The 24,126-nt window shown below is 38.6% G+C and overlaps 1 protein-coding gene across 2 annotated transcripts in view; it reads left to right on the forward strand.

Moving 5' to 3' along the window:
• The window catches only part of HOMER2 (homer scaffold protein 2), a 61,311-nt gene extending 38,193 nt beyond the window's left edge, over nt 1–23,118 (forward strand). For both annotated transcript variants that reach the window (XM_062583396.1, XM_062583397.1), the window contains 7 exons: nt 4,998–5,129; nt 12,230–12,322; nt 13,958–14,097; nt 15,689–15,845; nt 18,516–18,626; nt 21,351–21,431; nt 22,838–23,118. In XM_062583396.1, the coding sequence (XP_062439380.1) occupies nt 4,998–5,129; nt 12,230–12,322; nt 13,958–14,097; nt 15,689–15,845; nt 18,516–18,626; nt 21,351–21,431; nt 22,838–23,026 (903 nt within the window). In that variant the 3' untranslated portion in view covers nt 23,027–23,118. The remainder of the gene's footprint in view (nt 1–4,997; nt 5,130–12,229; nt 12,323–13,957; nt 14,098–15,688; nt 15,846–18,515; nt 18,627–21,350; nt 21,432–22,837) is intronic.
• The last annotated feature ends 1,008 nt before the right edge of the window (nt 23,119–24,126 follow it).

Below are 24,126 nucleotides of genomic sequence, written 5' to 3' on the forward strand. Positions count from 1 at the left end.
CCAGAAAAGACTGCAGGTAGCAGTGGCTTTCTGCTTTTAATTCAAAAGAGACAACATGTAGAGTTTAGCACCTTCATCATGAAACAATTTGCTGTGCTTTGTGCATAGATTTATTTTGTAATATCTCCTATGTAATGTCCAGCCTCTTTTTCCTTACACCAGTAATTTATTGGTGAGCAGACGTTACATACCGGTCTTGAAGCTCTCAGCAGAAGTGCAAAGGATGGTAGATAGCAGAGGATAGCACAAACCATGGAAACATGGCTAGGTATGTTCCATGACGGAGCTGCTGAACATTTGGGACAGAGGGAGAAGTTTTGTGCAAATCCACCCCTGCCTCCTCATCTTCATATCCGGTGCTGCAAGCATTTCTGGTTTGCGTTTACTTGATGAGCTGGAAGAACCTGCTGAGCCTGTGATAGCTGTGGCCAGAGGATTGGCAGCTTCTTCCTTTTTCAGTTCTGTTTTTAGACTGAGATACATCTTTGCTGAAGATTAGCAGCCTGGTGGGTTGGAGAAACGACATTTCACAAGGGGCTGCAAAGTGGAAAGCACATATTCAGAGCTGTGAAAATGAAATGGGGAGGTTTTTGCTCTCTAGCTGATACAGTGACTCCTTAATGAGTAGATGCTATGGCTTCATGCTTTAGGGCTTTTCTAGAGCTGAAATTACTCCAGAATAATAGGTGATTTAAAGGGGAAATTCCAGAATAATTCCTAATTTGGCACACTCGTCCTGGAATAAGAAAAGGTCTGGGTGAATTGACTCATCCTCCATTTGGCTATTTCATTAGAGGAAATGCTGTCCCATTCCCGCTCGCTCCTTCACCCTCCTCTTGAGCGTGCCGCTGGGTCTGCCAAGCGCCTGCCGTGACTATTTTTCTCCTCCTCTTGGAGCCGAGCTTGTTCTCATCTCTGCTTGTCCCTCCTGTCGCTCTGGCAAGCTGTGGCCAATGCTGCCAGGGCATCTGCTCCCAGCCAAGCTGGCAAAACCCCAGCAGGCTCCTCCAGCTCCAGTCCGTCTGTCCTGCCAGCTAGCTAACATTCATATCCGCCTTCAATTAATAAAATAGTGACTTGAGAAAATGTATTTTCAGGAAACAAGCTGACTTTTTCTCCCTTAGTGTGCTGTTGTAATATAATGTAATACAATTGTAATGCAATGTGAGAAATTGGGAAGGCGAACCCTGTAAATACTGGCAGTCCTTCGACACTAGCATCCCCTAAAATAAAAGCTGGCTGTATATATGTACACTGCTCATATATTATGAGCAGCATGAGCTGCTAATACATTTTTTTCTTCTACACACTTAGGCTTCCTTGTGACCTCTCTCTGCTTGATTTATTTGGCAATTTCTCTCCATGGGAAGGCAGCAAGATGCATGTGCTATACTGTATAAATATTGTATGCCATTCGCATTCATTTTTATCTGATGAATATACCTGGTGTGGTTTTTTTAAATGTCTAATGTCATTTCTGGTTGACGTAGCCTTACCTTGTGCTGTGAAAATTCTTCTCTGCCCTCTTTAAATGAAAGTTTGTATCTATGAGGGTTTTTTTTCCACCAAATGAAGTAATATTAGTATGAGGTTTTGTTTGGCTTATGCAGATGTATTGGGAATGTTCACCATCTGATACACTTGCATGTAGATGAGAGCAAAGGCAGATTTGTTTTTTTTAACTGCATGTAGACAACTCTGATGAATGGGTTTATTATTCTGTAAGGGGCTTATTATATTATGGCTCATCTTTGCCTTTGTCTTTAGGGAGAACTCTTTAACCACTTCAGGGATTGATCACATTTGATTAGAGAGTTGTTTGGCTTTTGAATCCATTAATCCTGGATAAAAGTCCATGAGTTTATTCAGTTTTCTGAGGCAGCTGGAATTCCGTCATATGTACATTATATAAGTGAGGACCAAATGCAAAGTTATTTTGCAAGAGAACATTTGAATTGGTGGGTTGTCTTTTCTTACAGGGTTAGACTAATAGGTTGAAGTTAAGGATGGAGAAGAGCCCACCAGTTCACTGTGTCAGGAACAGCTTTTAAATCAGTCACTTTCCCCTTCTGCGCTGTTTCTCTCAGCTTTGTCCTTCCTTTGAAACTTGAAAATTCTGTTTCTTTCTGTCACCAAAAAAAAGAGAATTTTCCCAGTTTGGTTGAACATTCCTGTTGCAGTGGTCACAAATGGATCCTGTGCTTTCTCCCCAGGCAAGAGGTGTTGAGGCAGGGAGATGAAGATATTACCAGGAGCACTTTCATTCAGGTTAACGTAGGCATGGTTGATCCCACTTTGGACCAGGGGATGGACTTGAGTCCCTTTAAGTCTCCTTCCAAGCGCTGCTTTTTATGATTCTTGAAAGAATAATGCCAGTTGTCTCCTTTCTTTTTTTTTTTCAATGTTTTTTAACAGTGCTTGTGTTCCCTTCCTAAATACAACAGACACAATCATTCCCTGGAGAAAGTAGCATCTCTGTTCATAAGAGGTTACTGAATTTACAGGTTAGTTGAACCTGCAAGCTAAATACTCCTGAAATTTAATGCAGCAGTGTCTTGCTGCTCATCTGAGGAGCTGACAGGGTGAGGACGAGGAGGGGAGACATGGGACAGCACAATATCCCTGCCAGGGGCCAACTGCTCTGAACCATTTCCATGCAGCTCTGGTTTAATCTCTTTGGCTTTCGCTGAGATTTCCACTTGTCCACGGGAACGCCGGATTTCTCAAGTGCTTGACTGGCAGAGGAGGGAGTTTAAAAAAAGACAGAGCCGCTTTCCAGGCAGTTTCACTAATTGCAGCTTATTATAAATTTAACAGATGAACTGTCAATTTCTTGAAGGTGTCTGATCACCACAACCTTTTCTGAAATGTGGCTCTGACTGGAGAAAAAAAAATTATTCTCTAAGGTGCTAAGATAACCTTTTACTTTCATTGCTAAATAAAATGTTTCTTGGTTTACAATTTGTAGATTTTATTATTCCTTTATCCCTTGTTTCATGTTATTGGTCTGTGATGTAAAAAAATCTTTTTGGTGTATTTTATATATGTATATATGTATGGTGTGTGTGCATGTAATATATACATGTTTAGTAAATGATTACTGTAGGAGGTATGGAAAAAATTATTGTTCTCATTGTCTGCTTCCAGTGAATAAGCCTTTTGCCTTTCAGCAACAGGGGTCATTTTATTGGTTTTACTCTACAGATATCTAATTTGATAGGCACAGTGGGATCGAAGTAACACTTTCAGCAGTTGAAATTTTAGGGTATTTTGGAACTTCTAAAATAAATTCTATGACTTGACAAGTTAAACATTTTTAAGTAGCTCCTGTGTCTGATGTAAGATTTTTAAAGAAGGAATATACATACAGCACTTCCTTTAAAGTTTTTGGAAAACATCCCAATTATTATGAGTAGCTTTTGCTCTCTTTCTTGTGACTCAGTTGTATCCTATAATCCTCATATCATCATGCTCCCTTTGAATTGTCAAACTATACATAAAATCTGTGAAGGTTTTAATTTTCCTGTGGTTTAAATATCTCGAATTGCACTTAGGTTTTGATTGCTTTTAGATGAAAGATTTTACATGGGCTGCATTTTTGTTATGTGGCTTGCCTACAGGAGAGCGTATCTGGGCAGCTCTATTTACACCTCTACCTGTGAGGCAGCCTAGCAAAAACGTTTCCACTCCGGAAGCTCATTTATATACCCCCAGTGTTGGCTGCTCTGGTTGAGATATCACCTCTCACCCTTTACTATCTTGATTCTTTCCATACAGAAAACAACTCTATGACTATCACCTACCTGGTCTATTTTGATCCTGTTGGTAAATCATTCAGAGGGAATGTTTTCAGACTCCTTCAGAATCAATTAATTTTGTATACTGTACAGTGACGCAGAAACCATGCCAATGCAAATTGCGGGAAATTGTATGTTTATTTGAAAGTGGTGATGTAAAAAGAGAGACCCGCTGAAGCTGAACAATTCGTAAGAAAGCAAATAAAAGTAGCGGCACAAAAGCTAGAAGTCAGTGAGGTGGAAGGAGGCAAATACGGATCTTTCTCTGATAAATTTAATTCACACTTTTTGCTAAATGTAAATGATAGCTTAAGAAAAAACTGCTTGGAATACATAGTAAATGATGTTGCCAGGATACTTCCTGATCATGTTAATTAAACTGTCCCACAGATTTGGCTTAATTACTGCATAATTTGCATATTGGAAATGATGGTACACGTTACTAAAGAAAGCTCCTATTCTGTTGGCAGAAAGAACATTGCACAGGGCTTCATTTCCAAGGGAAAGAGCCTCTAGACTCAGAAGATCATGTATCTTGAAAAGAAAGCTAAGATTTTTGATAATGAACTGAGACGTCTCACTCCTTTTTGTAGGATTACAGCTTATGCTTGTTCCACTAAGTTCCTCAGGGACCTCCTCCTAACAGCCTCCCTCTTGTTGGCTATTTCTTTAATTAGACAAATCACTGTTGCTTTCGAGGCTACTAGTATTGAAATAGGTATTAGCGAACCTGTGTGAAAGTGGCAGAATTTTTATCCTGAAGAGGCCCACATTTGATACTACTTTGTGCTAGTGATGTCCTTTACCACCCTTCCAAGTTAATCTCAGTATTAAATAAGCTATCCAATTCTTCTTACATTGTGATTTTTTTTTTCCATCTGATGCATGTCAGGCATCCAACTCTGTGGCAGGCTGAAGCCAGATATGGCTTTTGTCCCTGCTATTTCTTTGAATTGGCATTTCAGGGAAGTTCCTGCAGCAAGCTTAACTGCAGGACCACAACAGTACTTTGGAAAAAGAAGATAAAGTTTAAAAATCTCTAAAAACTATGAAACTGTTTCATAAAGGGGAAGAGTTCTTCATAAATACAGTAATTTCCAAATTTAGATCACTAATTACTCTGAATTATATTGTTGCTAGGATATGCATTTCCAGTGTTACTTCTACTTTTTAATTCTTTTTTGATTTGTTTTTAAACAGGTGATCATAAACAGCACAATCACACCTAATATGACCTTTACTAAAACATCGCAGAAATTTGGCCAGTGGGCGGACAGCAGAGCAAACACTGTATTTGGTTTGGGCTTTTCTTCTGAACAGCAGCTGACAAAGGTAACTGAGCTCACTTTACCTCTGAAAAGGCTGTCTTGTTTCTTAAGAATTAGGAACTGTACATACCCATCTGATAGGAATCTCTTGTAAATTAAATATTTATGCAAGTCTTTTTCATTTTAGTCAGTGCAAATTGACCACTTTCTATAACTATCATCTAGTGTCTTTACATATAGAAGCAGACAATATTGCAAACTTTATGATCAAAACTATAAATCAAATTTGATCAGTGATGATGTGAAATGATCTTGATAGTATCTTACCCAGGCTGGATGAAAGCGTTTGTATTTTCAAATGTTTCCAGAAAAAATCTCAACTTTATAGTATTTTTCACTATTCCCCCTAGCCTATGTGGTAATTTCAGATGAAGGTGGCACTAAAAGCAAAGCAGAGTGAATCCCTAATATGCCAGGAGCTGTCAGCGTTAAGGCTGCCTGGGCCTAGCTTAAGTTCTATGCAATATCTTTGTTTGGGTAGTAATTTGTATTGAATAGAGTTCTGCCATCAAATAGAATCGAATTATTGTGGATTACACAAGGCTTTGACTTAGTGTCATGTGTGAGAGTGTGGGGTTAGTATGGACTGAACCCATAGTTTCCAGTATTCAAGTATTAAGGTGGTGTCCGCTCTAAAGAATCGTAAAAGCTCAAGGAACATAGACCTGCCATTTTGAGATTAGAAGAGCATTGCTGTCCCAGCTTCAAAAATTTGTATTTTGATGAGCTGCTGCTATTGATGGCTAAACCTGGTAATGAGTATTCAGCCCTAGTTGCTTAGTTTTTGCCTTCATTTTGCAGTTTGCTGTCTTCCTCAGCTGCCAATAAAACTGTTCATAGGGCCAGTCCCTCCGTAGCATCAATAAACTGATCAGGGTTAAAATACTACTACTACTACTTTGGCACTTCAGTTCAGTAACCTCATTTGCAGCGCAGACCAAAGCTGTTTTGTCACTGAACTGAACAGATGATGATGATTCATGACAGGGAAGTGGGAAAGAGGAACCAGGAAAAGCCAAGTTGACTCTCAAAGCCAGCATCCTTTTGAACTACACCCCAAATATGCTTTTGGTATTAATGCAACTCTTCCCTTTCAGCAGGGACTTGCTATGGTGTCAGGCTTGTGAAGTCTAGAGCTAACTCACATAATGAATAACCAGCAGTTCAAAATACATTCACTGTCGTTAGAGTAGTAGTCTTGCCAAATGCTCATCAAGCAGCTGAGATGTTTGTTCATGCAGTAAAAATTACTGCTTCTCTAACACATAGTTGACACTTTAAGCATGGCTACTTGGCACCAGGTTTTATCAGTAACTAAACATTGTGTCCTTGGACATGGTACACAATCTCTTGTGTTGCTCTCTTCTTGCATGCTTTGATTTGAAAGGAATCAAGAGAACAAGAAGTTTCTTGTAGTGTCTAATTTAGCAAAGGCAGACCATTGCAATTAAAGGAAGACCTTTCCATCAATTGAATTACACGTTTTATGAACTGCGTTTTCTGAAAAGCTGCATTTTTACAGATATTTCTTAATGCAAAGCATATTTCACTTTTCATGTAGGGTTATTTTTGGACTTGGAACATCCTTAGGGGTGCCATGGCAATAATCTGGTATCCTGGGATGTTAAGGTCACCCAATCAAACACATGCAAAATTGTTATTTTAAAAATGAGGTCTTGGTGATGGTAGCACTTTATGATACTTAGACTTAATCAAACTTAGAGGACTGCTCATTTCGCGTGTGCACATTCTTCACTCCCATGAGAGAGAGGTGTTTATAACAACTAAATATTTTCTGTGGGAATATGGGACCTACAGGGTATATAGTTTGTTCTGAGTAATAGATAAGAATGCTACAATGTAACATTTGGACACCAAATGAAAGAATTAGCAGCTTAGAATAGTATTTTTTTAAAATCACAGAAATCACTCCTCTTCAGTATGAGAGGTGACTCCATGTATCTGGGTCCTGGAGGGGACTAAATGTGCACTGTGCAGAGTCGTGTGGTGCTAAGCCAAGCACAGGGCAGCCAGGCACAATGTCCATTTGGAGCTCCTTGCCTCCTAATCAGAGAGATTTTACCATTGTCTCCAAAACTGTCCAAACGCATACTTAAAATAAACTTAATGTTGGTTTGGGGAAGCCCTGCAGCAGCTCTTTAATGTTCATGTGGTCATATCGGTGCCAGTCTGAGGTAAATCCATAGTGAAACCCACATCGTGTGGGTGCAGGGTCCTCCACCAGACCTGTTTGCAGATATGTTTGCACTGCACTATCTGCCAAATGTGGATGGAGCCTATTGCCTCATACAGACTTCTTACCTGTGAATGCAAAAAAGCTTTCAAAGTCAGCAGAAAGCCTGTTTCTAGTCCAAATGTTCTAGTCCAAATGCTAGAGAAATGTGATTTAAGGGATACTTTGGAGAAATAGATCGAGATAATAATAATAAAAAAATCTAACAGTTGTCTATCTAGAAAATCTTAGAAAACCTGGGTATTCAAAGGGATGGGACAAAGATATCCCTTATCATCCATGCTTCTTAGTTTAATTATTTAACCATTAATACAAAAGATCAGGGATGATGAAGAGATTACAGAAGTATGAGTCTACTGGGAATAGTAAAATCAAGTTTCAATTTATGCTGAAGTCATTATGCTTTTATAAGAGATATAAATAAAAACTTGCCAGATTTACTGGAAATAATGGAAGCTTTTAATCTGGAATTGGGAGGACACACTAAAACTCCTCTAAAGCAGAGATCAACGGTCTTGGCTTAGAAAAAAATCTGAAAAATGTCTGTGGGAAACAATAGATAATAATGAGACATGAGAAGAGGTTAGCATGCCTAAAAACCTGTGTGTTTTTAGGAATATTGGTTGGCCTAGTAAAATATATTATCTCTTTCTAATACTTTGCTTCTCTCGAGATATTTAGGCATTAATCCATACCTATAGGGACAAGCAGTTCAAATTAAACATGAGCCATTAATGAAATCTGCATGCAGTGACCTAGTAACCTAATTACCATTCACATTTATTGGGAATATCCCAGTGTTTAAAATGATGTCCTCATCAGGGTCCCTTTTCCTTTTCCCAGGACTTGCTGTTCCCTCCTTCCCACCCTTATGTCAGAAAGGTCTCCAGACATTATTCACGCACTGCTGCAGGCAAATCAAAACAGAGTTACTGGTGTGTCTGGGCTGATGCTGTGAAAGTAGTGATGTGTTTTGCACAGGAAGCCATTAACTAAAATTTCTGTTGTCATTCAGGATGCTTTGACACAGACAGGGCAATCTCAGGAGCAGCAGGTAGGCGAGGGCATAGGGATGTCGATTTATACAAGTGAGAAACTCAGGAAATGTAGCTTCCTGCAGGTTTCTCAGCTTCTTTCAACAGGCTTTGCACATCCTAAACTGCATCCTACATCTGGGAAGTGCTGGACCTTTAATTTTGATTTGTGCATGTGCATATTACGTGTGCACTACCTGCCCAGAATTAAACATAAGAAGCCTGGCCCATCTGTCTGATGGACTTCTCTGTCAGCAGTGTGGTTATGCTAATGCAAATTACCAGCCGCTTTTCGGAGTCGGTAGACTTGTCCAGCCCCGCCTGCCCAGGACTGCAGGCCTGAGGGGACCCTGCAGCAGCCACACGTGAGCCGTGAGCCAGGGGACTGCGGCACTCACAGGCTGTGACTGGTGTGTCGCCTGGCTTTGGCCTTCCTGCAAAGGGAGAGGGCGATGAAATATTTATGAGCCTGCTTTCGGTGGGAGCAGCTGCTTCATGTGTCTGACGCTGGCACGATTTGTCAGTAGGAGAAATAATGTATAATGCCAGATCAGGGGCTTAAAACTTACACATAGAAAATAATACTTCTTAATGTATAAAGTGTTCAGAAGGTCTGCTTAAATGTATATATTTATCTGGGTGACAAGCTGTCTTCAGATCTGAACAGCCTTTAAATAATTTGTGCAATATACAGTAGCGTCTTTGAGTCCCCATTAAATTTCACTGACTAAAATTCATAACTAAATGCAGTGTTCATGTGCCACAGCATCCTCAGACTGAAAGAGCTTCACAAGCCTTGGGAGCAACACATTTTTTTCCATATTGACACTTGGTCTCTTGCTTCCCAGAGCGCTGGAGAGTGCACTACATAGTCCATGACTGGCTGTTGAAGCTGGGGCTCATGTGGCAGCAGTGTTTAGTCTGCTAATTTTGGGCATCCTTGTCTGCCCAAGGACAAGGGTGAGGAAAGGGAAGATGAAGGGAGTAAAACAGATAAGCAGAAAGAACATGATGGGTTTTTTTAGTTGGTTTCAGACGTTTACACACACTCACACCCCTTGAAATCACATTTACCATGTTTTCCTTTGCTAAATGAAGACTGCTTCACTTCTAACTAGGAATTTCACATTTAAAAAGCACTCACTATTGTTGTAATGGTTTGATAGTGCACAGCCCAGCTCAGATCTTGAAGATGGCACCTGATTTTTTTCCATATTAATTATTTGTAGTTCGCTTGTGTTCAGGGCATAATAGAGTCAGTTAGTGGCAAGAAAGTGCCTCTCTGCTTTCTGCTGGTGGTTAGACACTGTGGCTGTGCCGTCTCCGCCACTGGCCGCAGTAGGATCTCAGTGCCGTCGGAAACGCCTCGCCTGTTGCTGTAGCAATTAGCATGGGTGACGCTATGAAGTTTAGGCTGTCACCATCAGGCTTCTGCACTCAGAAAAATAATCAAGTGAAAGGCTTTAATTTCATAACAAGCCAAGTTAACCTCTGTAACTTTGAGAAATAGACTGTTGGTAAAAGCTAGCAGGTATTAATTAGCTAATAATAAGAGAAGAAACAGCAGAACTCTTTATGAACTGAGTATTTCCAAATGTATGGAGTAAACAACAAATAGAGACAATCTTTCACTGCAGTTTTTATTACAGGAGTCTTTACATTTGTAACCATAGTAAGAATTAATTCTGTCTTTTAAAGCAGAATATCTTATCTGTCTCTAAGTTGGTGAAAAAATCACTTACTGGTACTTATTTCTAAAAGCAAATGTATTAAATGAATGTATTGGTAAACTGTAGGCATGAATAAAATCTGATGCGAAATGAAATTATCATTTTTGTATTAAAGATAAGATTTGTTTAGTTGTATACCATTTTTATGATGAAAAATGTCCTTTTCTTCTGAACTCACGTTATTTTTCAGAACAGTCCTGTGTGTTTTATGAACATAGTTGCAAAAATAAAATTTGATAGATGACTTCCAATTCTTTTTGTCTTTTCATATTTCATATAGCCCATGAAGAACCCTCATAAATTTTTCATGCTTGCCCATAAAGATTTATTGTAAAAGAATGACTCAAAATAGCCCTTTAACCATTTCCAAAAAATCCAAGTGTAGAACTTGCTGTTGACACATTATTTTAGAAATGATCAGTTTATTATAGATATTGTGATACAGCAGGAGATGTATTTTACATAAAAGTTGAGTTAAGTCACTCAAGGCCAGAAGGTAATGAAGTTGTTCCTAATGATCTTTATGGTGCTACAAAGATAAGCAAATCACTGGTGTGCTGACTGCGCATCCAGATAGATAGCAAATACTTTGCATATGCAATTTCAGTGGTTGTGTAGAAGGCAGCTGGATTCAAGAGCGCAATCCTTGTTCTTAAGCATTGCAACAGCCTGGAATCCACAGCTGTCCTTAAGGAACACTTGAAATTTCACTTGGCTTTGTGAATGTGTGTGTGTGCCCCATGGAATTTAAGAATGATATATAGATATTTGTTGGTGATCTCTGTTCTGTGTGTTTGTAAAGAATACAGGTACCTCCACATACGTATGCAAAGTTCTCTTAGAACTGTGCAGAATGTTAAGTTTTACCAGTCTTTATAGTCCTAGTATTTTACTGAGAGTAAGCACGCTGCATTTTAGCCATAAATCTAAAAGATAGAAAGTAAGATCAGCAACTGGATAATGACTCTTCCCTTTCTGTAACTATAAAGTGTGATTTTATTCCCCCCCAACCCCCCGCCCTGCATCCCTTCCCCTGGCCTTCTCCCTACTCTTATTTACAACTTTCTTATAAGTGTTCTGAATTATTGGAGCATATAATGGAAATCCTTTTTATTCAGGAAGTGTGCAATGAAAAAGATCTATTTATATGAAATTCTGATGTGTCTTTCCTTTCTAGTGTTTCAAGTTTCTCAAAATATAGGCAAGTAAGTCTAAGCTGCTTTGGCAGGAAGAAGTAGTTACCCATTCTTATACTGGACACTTCTTACTTTTATTTTATTTTTTTTTCAGACTTTTCTTTCATCTTTGCAATCCTCCTTTTAAAACTTCGCTTACGGTGCAAGCCCTGCAACACCCAATGGCTTAAATAATACTGGCGTTTCAAAAGTGCCAAACTGGCTCAGGAGCAGATGTCCTACAGTGATTTGTACAAATCAGATAATTAATTTTCAGCTTTATCTTTACTTTCCCCTGCCTTGCAGGAAGCATTCAAGCCTTCTCTCTTCATGAAGTCTTCTGCCTTTATTTTTGACAGTGATTAGAAAATTAGACCCAAAAGTGCCAGATTTACATATGGGCCCTTGGCTTGTTCAGGCCTAGCTTTTTTCTTCTCAGCAATGCCTTGCTTGCAGTCCTGCAGGTATCTCATGAATTCATTTGCGTTCTTTAATTTGACTTATTCTTAAGAACAAGAGCCATTTGATCATTTTTTATCTAAACCTACTTCTTTTATACTTTGAATTTTAATAGACTATCAATACTAAGTGAAAGAGAGAAGGAGGAGAAAATAAACAAGAAGAAATCAAGCCAAGATGCACTAATAGCTCCTTTTTACTAAGATCACCTAGAACTATGGAGATGCCATCCCTCTTCGGGAAGCAGTACTGCCGTTCCTTTTGGAGGCACCTGCCCTACATTTAATGCAAAATTGAAGAAAAAATTAAAATACTTTTTCTTGCCAACAATTTAAAATGATCAAAATCAGTTGTGCACTTTTAGACTTCTATGTGCCATACAAAGATAGTAATCTGAATAGAATTAATAGGTCATATATCATTTTAATAAATATCTTTCATGCATTTTGCAGTTTGCGGAGAAATTCCAAGAAGTAAAAGAAGCTGCGAAACTAGCAAGAGACAGATCTCAAGAGAAAATTGAAACCTCAAGCAATCATTCCCAGGTTTGTAATTGATCTTAGTACCTATATGCATAAAGGAGAAATTTAAAGTAAAGGAGAAATTTAAAGCAAAATTTTCTAATGGACCGTACCAGCTTCTGGCAGCAAACTTAAAAGGTATAAGATGAAGATTACCAAAGGTAATTGTCAGCTGCTGGGCATTAACATTGTCAAAGGAATATTTTTTTATCCAACCATGCTCTTTGCCTTCATTTCAACATAATTTTTTAAACACTTACTGAGCTATTATAACTTTTTTAATAACAAGGAAAGCTATATATCCTTTGATTTGTACTGTTACATGTAGTCCAGATCACAAAGTAAGTCACAGTACAGTGCTTCAGCAGACAATCAATAAGATATATTGAAGTATTTCATTTTTTCACTTGTCTAAACTATTTTTGTAGGAGTTCAGTTTGCGAATACATAGTCTTATTTCGTGGTCATAGTGTTGTTCATTGCCTAAGTGTGATGAAATGAAAGTTGTGATGTAGAAACAGAGGCAGTGCTTTAGTGAACGGTTAGAAGAAGCTTATGTTGCATATTTGTGTAATACACCTTTCTAGACAGCACATCATAGTATAGCGATGTGCCTCTGTGTCCAGTGAGAACTGTTTTGTTACAAATTGAGGAAACTTTAGTGTTGTCACAGTCCCTCTATAATGGTTTTACTGTGATTTCATAAGCACTGCATTAGCTAAGAACGAACCTTGTTTAGTGGTAGTTCTTGGCTTCTGCTAGTATTTAGAGGAAAGTTAGATTTTGTTCAGGAGAAAGGCAGTTACATGATCAGAAGAATGCAATAAAAGTTGCTGAATGCTTAGCCTTGCAAATAACCTGCTTCAGGAGGTCCACAAATATAGGTCTGAGAGGCTGACTTTGGATCCTTTTTTTTCCTTTGGTGGCTTTTATGATTTTCTTTGTTTTGTGTTAGTATTCAGCACTAGGCAATGCATGAATATAACACCTTGGAGTAGTGGTATCTTTTGTTTTTATTTGTTTGGAATTTGTATGCTTCCAGGTGTGCTTTATTGTTTCATTATCTTAAAAAACAGACAAACAAAAAAACCCTTTAGAAACACGAGCCTTTTCAATTAAAAATATTTTTTAATGTCTTGAACATTTTAAACTTCTGTTCTGCATGTCATTGCTATTTTTGTCATTCTTTTTAAAGAGACTGGCTTTGCGCTCAAGACATAAAGGTTGTGTATTTGTAACCACTACTGTATCCAAGAGAGCACATGGCCATATGGCCTTTATTTTCTGAAAGGAATTAGCTTTGGGGGTCTATGTGGGATTGTAGCCACAAAAAGTCAAGCGATGACCCTGGGCTTTGTGAAGCTATCACAAGGTGCATAATCATCATGTTCTTATAAAGTATGAGTGTCCAACTAAGTTCTATCTACCCTGCAGGTTTGTACGTATTTTCACCAGCAAATTGATCTGAAGGTACAAATAGAAGCACATTTTGGCTGAAAAGAAGAAAAGCCTACTTTGATCCTGTTTTATGTAGCCATTACAAGTTACATAATTTTCCTAGCAGTTGTGTTGCATTTGGTTCAAAGCAATCCAGGCTGTTTTGAGGGAGATGTGGGAGGCTGAAAGAAGGCTTGCGTTGACTTGTGTGTTATGCAACAGGAATCTGGGCGAGAAACACCATCTTCCACTCGTGCATCCAGTGTGAACGGGACAGATGATGAGAAAGCGTCACATGGCGGTCCTGCTGATGCACATCTGAAGTCTGAGAATGATAAATTAAAAATTGCTCTAGCCCAAAGGTGAAGTTCTTTTAATACCGAAATTGCATTAAAAAAGTTTGCTGTAATTACCTGATGGCTAATGGTATTAACAGAAATTATTCAAATGTAATTGCATAAATTTAAAACGATGCAGCAGAATGAGTGAATGAGCAATTTTAGTAAGTACCTCTTGGTATCCAGTTGGGAGATATTTACCAATTAGTTTTTCCTGATTTAGTCCATGATGAGATAAGATCTCTTTTACTCTGGTGGCACCAGCTCATATAGCCTCCTTCATATGGGAGGGCGTAGAGCTACGGAAATAACATCCAGGCCATGGGGGAGCAATTGCTTCTGATAATGTGTGAAATCAATCTTCTCTCCCTCTTTGAGCTTGCTAGGTTTACTTCTTCTATGAAAAGAGATAGGGAGATTTAAAATTATAGAAGAGAATGTACTCAACTGTTAAAAATCGAAGTGAAAAATATATCTTTACTATCTATTTTAAGTCTTTGGGGGTTATTTCTAAAGCTGCAGACAGTGTCCCTTGAAGTTGTGTTTTGTTCTATTTGCTTTAATAAATTATTTGAAAATGCTGAGAGGAATAATTTGTAGCCATAGTGAAAATACAACAATTGGAATGTGTGAAGTCATTATATTAAAATACCATAATTCCATTCCCAGGACCTTACTTACCTTGTCTGCCTCTTGTGTGTGAATATATCTGTGAATAGAAAAAAAAAGAAAAAAAAAAGTATCAGCATTAAGCTACTCTTAAAAAGCTATTTAAAAATTAAGGCAGCAGCAACATAAGTAGCATTATACAGTGAGCAATTCTAAGGTTGTATATGTTATGTTTGAAGTACATCATCTTCACTGAAATTTCAATAGCATAACCTATTTCAAATCATTTTTGCTCATTCTTACTGCTGAAGACACCTCCACGGGCAAGTAGAAACCAGTTAGGAGTTTCAAAGCCTCTCGTTCACTTTCTAATCTCTTTCTTTATACTGTAGCTTGAGGATTTGTAGATTGAGCTGATCAGTTCTTTAGAACTGCGTAACACTTTCATAGTTTAAAAATGAACATAAAGAAATAAAAAATAAACTATAGAAAAAAATACATGTATTATATGAAAAAAATAGATGTCATGTCAAGCACTCTGGCATCTTTCATTCTGATTGGTCTCAGCATCATCTACAAATGTACAGAGAGGCATTTTTGTATGGGCACTACTTAGCTGGTAAGTGTCTAACAAGGTGGTGTCTAACAAGGCACAATGCAGCTCTGGAGGGGAGAAGTGAGGAATGCTGGAGTAAAACACAGGTCTGCAAAAGGTGGAGGTCCCACTTACCAGGTTAACTCTACACCCTGCTTAGACAGCTGGACTTTTTGTTCCAGAGCACAGGTCTGTGTTGCTGGAGTTGACAGATCCCTTTGTCTTGCCAGAGACAGTCGAAGTAAGGCTTATGTTCTCCTTAAGTGGCTAGGGCCTAGAGACAATTATATACTTCTGAGTATGCAGATTATTGGGACGTAGACCACAGGTGGTTGAGTTTGTAGCCAAGTAAAGAATAATAATACATAGGATTAAAGGTTAAGCCACCTAATGGCATCCTGTTGTTCTCAGCTCATCCAATGTAAAGAAGTGGGAGACGGAGCTGCAGACGCTGAGGGAGAGCAACGCCAGGCTGACCTCGGCCCTCCAGGATTCCGCTGCCAGCATCGAGCACTGGAAGAAACAGTTCTTGGCGTGCAAGGAGGAAAATGATCAACTCAGGAACAAGGTAGCCCCGACGTGCTGGCTATAATCGGATGAATGCCAAGAGGACCCTCATGCCAGGGGCCTGTTCTCCTCTTAATAAGCACTAAAAAGTCAAAACACAGTGATTTTAGGATGGTAGTCAAAGATAGCACCAATCCTGAGATGCAGCCACAAAGTTCCATTTTCCATGTTTTTTTGACATATAGATATAAATGTATGTACTTGAAATAATGTGTCTGTAGTGAGAGTGTTAAATGAACTTGGAAAAATTGTCCCCAGAGCACTTTGAACACTCCTGTTATGTGCTCACCGTCTCATATGAGGCAGAGTGTACACACAGGAAAGGCATCTATTTTAAGTTCCTTATTCCTTCCATTATTCTTTCTCTTGGATTTCTGCTTCTTTATCTTTTTTTCTATGTTAGGAGACTTTGTCTTTGAAAGGGAAGTCGACAGGGAGAGTTGTTTCCCTGTGCTCCCAGCATGCGGGGAAGTTCAAAGGGCTGGAGATTAGCAGGAGGACTGGTGCTGCGCTATCACGTGAAGCTCCTAGCCTCTTGATCTGGGACTCTTGTTGTCTGTCTGTAGGGGCTGCTGGCAAGGCTGATAAAACAGAGGAGTTTTAAAAGAAAAAATACTTTTACATACTCCATTCAAAGCCTATTAAAATATTGCCAGTTGATGAATGAGCAGAAGGAATGGTTATGGCATGGTTACTCATATAAAATAAAGCTGGGAGCCACTCAGTAGCAGGAATAAATTCCATAGGTAGAATGAATGAGAATGTGAGTTATGTTCTCAACCCTGCAAGCACAAACAGCAGGAGGGACCAAAGGGCTGGGCTGAGAACCCAGTCCTCCAGCTCTCACGCAGGGAGTGTCATGTCCCGAAATCTGCAAAAGATCATTGTCGAAAGCCTTTCCCCCTCTGTTGCTGAGCATGATGCTTTTCAGTAATGTAATATCAGGAATGAGCATGGGCCACGAGAGAGAACAACCAAGAAGTACAATTTTAGATTTTCAAAATCTCAGTTCAGAATATTCACTGGTACTGCCACTAAAATAATACAGTGCTATCAAAGCTGGTAACCACCCCACACAGTGTTAGCACCAACCTGAATACAGTGGAATGTGGTTTCCATGAGCACAGCTAGCAGTGATAATCTCAGTCTCATCTTAAATTTCTTTGAAGAAGCTGGATCCTTTCCCTGTTCATTTATATGGATCACTGAGACATTCGATATAGAGATCAAATTGTCTGAGTCTGGTGGAGTTTTTTGTTTATTTAATGCTTATTTTGCTTTCAAAGACAGGAAAGAATTTCATACCTTTTGTATGTCAGTAGGCTGCAAATGAGGTGTTTCAGTGTTGGAAGTGATCCAATTTGTCTATTTACTCAAATGCCAAATGGAACAACCTTTCCTTAAACAGATAATTCTCTATCTATTTACATGTATTTTAGGTGTGATGATAATTCAGAGATCAAATCAGAGCTGTAATACAGGTTAATATAGATCACTGCCTAACTGATATTACTTTGACATTAACAAATTAATATTAGTTGTTAGATTATGTGGGCTTCTGTATCCAGTCTTGTTTTTGGATGGGGGAGAAGGGAAAGCCAAGAACCGAATAAGAAAATAACATGTTTTGCTGTGTATTTGTTTCCTTTTCTGTGTTTTTACAGAGAAGTTGTTCTCATTGACGTTAACTGATGAAATATGTCACTTCTCAAAGTCTGTGGCCTAGAGATGAAGAGATTGTCAAAACATGGCCTTACTAGAACTGCCTGCAAGGTTACTGTGGCAGTGACTAGCCAAACTTGGGCTGTTTGGAGCCAAGCAGCAAAACTGTCTGCATAATGTGCTTTTTCATATGTAGAGATTTTTGTGAGCCTTTTCCCCAAGCAAGTTGCTGCTAGGCACTTGCAATGCACCACTGCAGTGCTCTGGGAAGCTCCTTCTCCTTTATTAATTGAGTCAGGTTTTTTTTTGCATATTGCTCTACCTTCAAATGAGTGAAGTTATAATCCCAAAGCAACAAGAAGCTGAGATTTAAAATACATACTTTAATGAGCTGGCCTATTGGCCTATGGAAAGTGCAGCTCATGGGGGCTAAGTCTGGAGATGGCTAGAGGAGGTATGGGATCAGCAAAACAATTCCCTGGGCCAGAGAACAAAGCAACATCTGTTACTCTGAGCTGGTTCTTCTAGCAAAGTTTTGATGCTGTGTCCCTCTTATTCCAGCTAAAATAATAAGCAAACCCTGAGGAGGCAAAGCTGGGAATGCTAGAGGGACTTCTTCTCCTTGCGTGAAGAAAACCCATCCATTATAATCTTGTGTCGGTTTCATAGAAATGAAGTGCAGATTTTATCTCCAGCCTCTGTTTGTTACTCGTTTTAGCACCTTGGTGTTTTGCACATTCTCAGGTAATTATATGAGATACTATGTGAAAGATAGATAGTAAACACTGGCTTCCTAGTGGATGTGTAAATTGATTCTTTTTAAGTACAGAAGTGATAATCTTCATGCACTGAACAGAGCAATGCATTCTAGGAAACAGATGCTTAACAAATTAAAATTGTCCTTGCTTCCCTGTGTTCAGTGGAACAATGCTCATTTATATCACATGTGGTCTGCCCCAAAGTTTTCAGAAAATTGTAATTTTCAACTGGTGTCTGACATTTCTTAAAGATTGAAGAACTGGAGGAACAGTGCAATGAAATAAATAAAGAGAAGGAAAGAAATGCACAGCTGAGCAGACGTCTCCAGGAACTGGAAACAGAACTTCAAGACAAAGAGCTGGTAAGTGAAATAAATACGGAAGTCGCATGCATTTTCAAGTTTGGTTTGGTCTCTCCGCTTCTAATTTTGTGTGTATTCCATTTATGGAATGGCTCACCTACAGTCAAAGACCAGTGTCTCAGGCATTGCCCTTTTCTAGATTGTCTGTGTAAAATTCTTTATCAGTAGTCTGATGGAGTTCTTCATGTCTCAATTTCATGATGTGCTGTGTTGTGTGACCACACACTGTACTTTTGCAGGAGTTAGCAAACATGATAGTTTTACGTACTTAGCACCTTCCTCCTAATAGAGGGATTGGAGAGGTTAAACAAGTTGCCCAAAGTGAGACAGATGCGTCCTGAGAGCAGAATTATATCTATCTTGTATTCCTTTAGCCGTCGGGAGCAAGAAGACTTGTCATTAAAAAGACATCATTTACGAAATAACTTGGTATTTGTGAAGCAATGCCTTTTTTTTTCCAGATGTTTCACAGTCTTCAGCTTTGTCATTTTACTGCTCTCCCTCTGATCTTGAGAGTAATGCCAAGAGCAAGAAATTCACGTTCATTTAGAGTACCTCAGGCTGTCATTTTTGACAGACAGGGTGTTTATTATTTCCAAGGAGAATGATGTTGTTGGCTTAAAGTCCCTGAACAATGGGGAAAATAATGGAATCCTTGGATATTTTTCCTTCATTACAGTGACCAATGCTCTACGCTGGCTGGAGAGCAAAAGCTGTCAGCAGGGCAGTAGAGTTTGCCTGGTGTCATTACAGCGTCTCAGTTGGTGCTCTTAAAAGCAGTGCTGTTAAGGGGTTTTAAGATGGCACAAGGAAATAGTTTAAGGAGATGGATTTTGATGCAGTGTTATAAATATAATATGGTGTTCAGCACCGTATTTCAAAGGAAAATGTCATGCTTTCTTCCCAGCCTCTCTTTGGTAATAACATGTATAATAACCCTTATTCTCTACTAGCATTTTCCTTGAGATTCACATTTTTACGGTTACCAAATCAAATGGAAAATTGATTTACTTGTGAATATTACAGGCCTAACTTCCACTTACATTGACAATATACTAACTTGTTTTCAAACTGCATACTTAAATTAGCAAGTTCTTGATTAGGTCTAAACCACCTGTAAGTAACCTTTTCATGGTTTGCAATTCAAACCAGCATGGAGCCTGCTCATGAATGTTGCCATGTGTGAAGAAAGGTTGATATTCTGTTCACATGGGAAACAAGGAGAGAAAAGTTTAAAACATAGAAGTCAGGACAGAGCTATTTGGGAAAAGCAATATGAATCACAGAACCATACCAAGCGCACTGGAGTAAAATACGTATTTTGAGATGTGAGCTCCCATGTACGTATACCTTGGTACATGGGTATATCTCATGTACCTTTTAACCCCTTCAGTAGCTAGGACATTGCCTGGACATAGTTGCTCTTTTATCAATTAAACAGATTCTACAGTGCAGTTCAGAAAAAAAAGCTATATTAATACATGATTTGTCCTCTTACGTTAGTGTAGACAAATGCCGAAAAACTGGAAGGAAGCAACAGAAACAGAATTGTCTAGGAATTATGGAATTTCTCAAAAAATATAATTTATTGATGAAATGGTACTTTGGCAAACCTCAGAAGGAGGAATAAGTGCACTTCACAGTACACTAGATTCTTGTGAAATTTGAGCAAGTCTGGAGTTGCTGAATATTGGTCCACTTAGAGCAAAAGAATCTGGAAGTTCTGAGGAAAAAAAATAATTTGTTGTCTGGTTCTGTGGAAGAGCTTGACATATATTCTATTACAGACCTGCTGTGCTGTAAGATCACTTGTTAGGGAAGGAGTCACGTTTTCCTAGCTAGGAAGTCTACTTTTCAAAATGGAGTGGTTTTGCTGTCCTGTGTCAATACGGGTCAGAGAGGATTTAACCATGTTTATTCTTGAGAATGTGGGCTACATGGGTAGTCTCTGAAGGAGGATCTTGCACTCTCTTCAAGAGACAGAATTTCTCTTGGATCTACAAACATTCATTTTAGATCCTCTGACAATACTTCTTTAAAATATACCAGCCATCTTAGAGTCTTTACATACCACCCTTATTGGTGGTGTGTGTTTGCAGTTTTAATACATTTAATGCTCTTAAATTTCCATCAGAAATACAGTCTGCTGTGAAGTCATGTAGCTCTTTTTGTGAACTCCTTTCAACTAGTTTCTCTGAATTTTTATAGCGATGTCAGAACTGAATGCAAATTTTGGGAGGTGATGTTCAGGGCTGTATGGTAGAGGAGAGGCTATTACTACTGAACTCTGTAATGATGCTTCTGTATATTCAGCTCATAATTCCATCAGTCTTTTTTGCTGCTGTATATCATTGCAAATTCACATCCAATTTGCTCTTTGCTACCATCTATAAATTGCTAGTAGCATTACAGCACTTCAGATTTCTTTCTTATTGAATATATCTTTTTGCATAGGTATGTTTTGGATTAAGAGTTCATTAATATAATTAACAGCAGTCATACTAGATATTGGATTACACTGTCTTTTTTGAAAATACATAGTCTATTCTAATATAAAATAGCATGTGTTTTGGAATGCTAACATGCTATTTTGATTATTTTAAATCCAAATACTGTGCAGATTGCAATAAAATATGCAAAGTCATTTCAGATTCTCAAATTTTCCTTATGTTTTAAATTGAAGTTTACTGTAATTTTTTGTTTTGTTTTATTTTGTTTTCAAAGGAACTGGAGGAGCTCCGAAAACAGGGTGAAATTATACCACAGCTAATGTCAGAATGTGAATCTGTATCTCAAAAATTACAGGTACACTTTATCAAATTAATTTAAAAATAGTTGATACGCTTATTTTCTTTCTCCTAACTATATACTTCTATCTGTTCAGTCTTCAGGGTTTGAAGGCAAAAGAGCTCCTGTTTGTAAAAACAAGAAATGCTAATTGCATGCAAAATGCGCTGTGCCCTTCCCAACATAGGAGTAATTAAATAGCTCTGCTTCTTTGTCTTGCTATTCACAAAAAAATGACTCGCCTGGGACCATGTTGCCTCTCCCCCCGACAGATTCGAGGATATTCTGTATCCCGTCCTTCTGGTGCTGTGGGCTCGTGTAGCTGTACCATCACAGCCGCTCTGTGTGCTGGAGCTGGCAGCCCCTCTCTGTGTGGCCCTCAAACAGCTCCCTTGCTGCCTTGTTTATGTGCTGCCTCATTCCTTTTCAGCACAGTATTGCTTAGTGTAACTTGATTTTTCACCTACAGCTCCTCAGCTGGGAAATGAGCACGCGGCTCTGGGATCCCTCAGGCAGCTGATGTGCCAAGAGCCCTGCCCAGCTTGGGGTTGATCTTTGGACTTCTCAGATCAATAGCTTGTTAAAGTCAGGGCTTGTTTAAATGCAGTAAATTAATACATGAAAGGAGAACAATGTAAGCAATCTAATCAATGAAATCACATCCGATCAATCAAACCAGCCATCGGTCTCATAATCTGCATGCTCTAAAACAGATGGAAGGCTGCTGAGGAGTGGCAGCTACTGCAAATGGTTAACATACAAGTTTGGCTTGATTCAGCATGGTAAAATATGTTATCTCTTTTTTTTTTTTGGTGAGAGTACATGCATGCTTGCGCTCATGAAATGGAGAAAAATAGGCAGAAGAGATGATGAGAGGAGAAAATAATAGGGCAAACTGCAGCGAACAAAGTTTTACATTGCTGACCCATACTTTGTCTGAATGTTCATGCATAGAGTCAAATTAGACATAATAACAATATTAAAAAAATCCAGAAGTACTGAATAAAGTGACATTATTTCTAAGGCAATATTTTGTTAAGCTTGTCTTTCAAGGCTAAACCACCATAGATAATTTTATGTATAGTTGGTGGCATAGTGTCTCATTCGAAACTGTAGCAATGACAGAAATATATGCACAATGCATGATTTAAATCCAGCTGAATTTTAAGGTATCAACCAAATGACAAAATCTGATGCAAAGCATCTTTTCCAGTTAATCTGTGCCCTTTTCTTGTGCTAGTCTGATTAAAAAGGAAAAAAAAAAAAAAACCACGTATCGGTTACTTTCAGAGGTGCTTGTATTATCAGATTGCAGAAGTCAAAGCAAACTTTGACAATCTGACTGGCATTTGTTGCTTTACTCTATTAAACGTTACTCATCAGTCTCCTCTATGATTCATGTTATTGTCTTTTTTGTCTTAAAGGCTGCTGAGAAAAAGAACAAAGATCTTGAAGAGAAAGTCGTAACACTAAGGACAGAAGTTGAAGAGAGCAAACATAGGCAGACCAACCTTAAAACTGAATTAAAGAATTTTTTAGATGTACTAGATGGGAAGATAGATGAATTACATGATTTCCGACAAGGACTGTCTAAACTTGGGGTTGACAACTAGATGGCAATAGATTTTTGTAATCTAGAGTCTGGATGTTTGATGTTTTCTTGATCCCAAATGTGTGTTTTACAAAATATAATTAGAATGTTCCACTTGTTTGCATTGTTTTTGTACATAGAGGCTGAAAACTTGCTGTGGATTTGGGTTTTTTGTTTGTTTGTTTGTTTGTTTTCCAAACCAATTGTGCTGCTCACTGAATTCTGTTGAGAATAGAAACTTTCTATATTGCTGCTCTGACTGTGTGGGGTGGAGAACAGGTAGAGGGTTCTGTCTCAGGAATCTGGAACTAGATCTACCTTAAAATGAATATGCAGTTAGTTGTTGCAGGGAAATTTATATCTTTCTTAAGGGCTGTTGCAACCATAGAAACAGAAAACAAGTCTTTTTCTAGTCTGGACTATCAGGACTCCTAGCAACATATGCTTTTATTCCTTGGTGGAGCAGAGAGAAGATGAGATGGAGCTCCTGCAGTTTGTAAATCAACCTAGTAAAATGTGCCTGTGATGAGCTGCAGTCAAGTGAATCACTTTACACAGATGCCAGTATCCTTAGGGACCATGTCAGTCAGGCCTGATTCACAGAAAAAAATCCAGTGGTTTTCATATAATCTCTGATACAGGCTGCATGTGCTTGCTTGTGCTCATAGAGCACAAATTCAGTGGTGTTGAAATTAATTTTGTCTCTTATATTTCAAGTCAGTCGTGCATCTTACTCAGTAGGTTATGACAGCTTCCCTTGCTTAACTAGATTATCTTTCTTTGGCTCGCAATTTTGAACCCATATTGTTTAGTTGGTACGTATATCTCTGAAAAATGCACACCTGATTCTTGGGACCATTTTTTTTTAAGTTGGGTTACTATTTTGTAGGCAGAGCACATGCACCTCTGTGTAACTTGATCACTGTTGTTTCACTGCCACTGTAGTGACTTGGGAGACACTGATCTGAAAAGCATATTATAAAGCTACTAGGAAGTGTGTTGCTCAGCTCAGGTTTTTGAGGAGCCTTGCATGGTAATGACTGCATGAAATCAAATTCTTTTCACATGATTTGTATGTTCTCACCTTGTGGAATAGTGGATGGGAATTAAATACCAAATCAC

The sequence above is a fragment of the Rhea pennata genome, chromosome 10, assembly GCF_028389875.1.
Source record: "Rhea pennata isolate bPtePen1 chromosome 10, bPtePen1.pri, whole genome shotgun sequence".
Classification (NCBI taxonomy): Eukaryota; Metazoa; Chordata; class Aves; order Rheiformes; family Rheidae; genus Rhea; species Rhea pennata.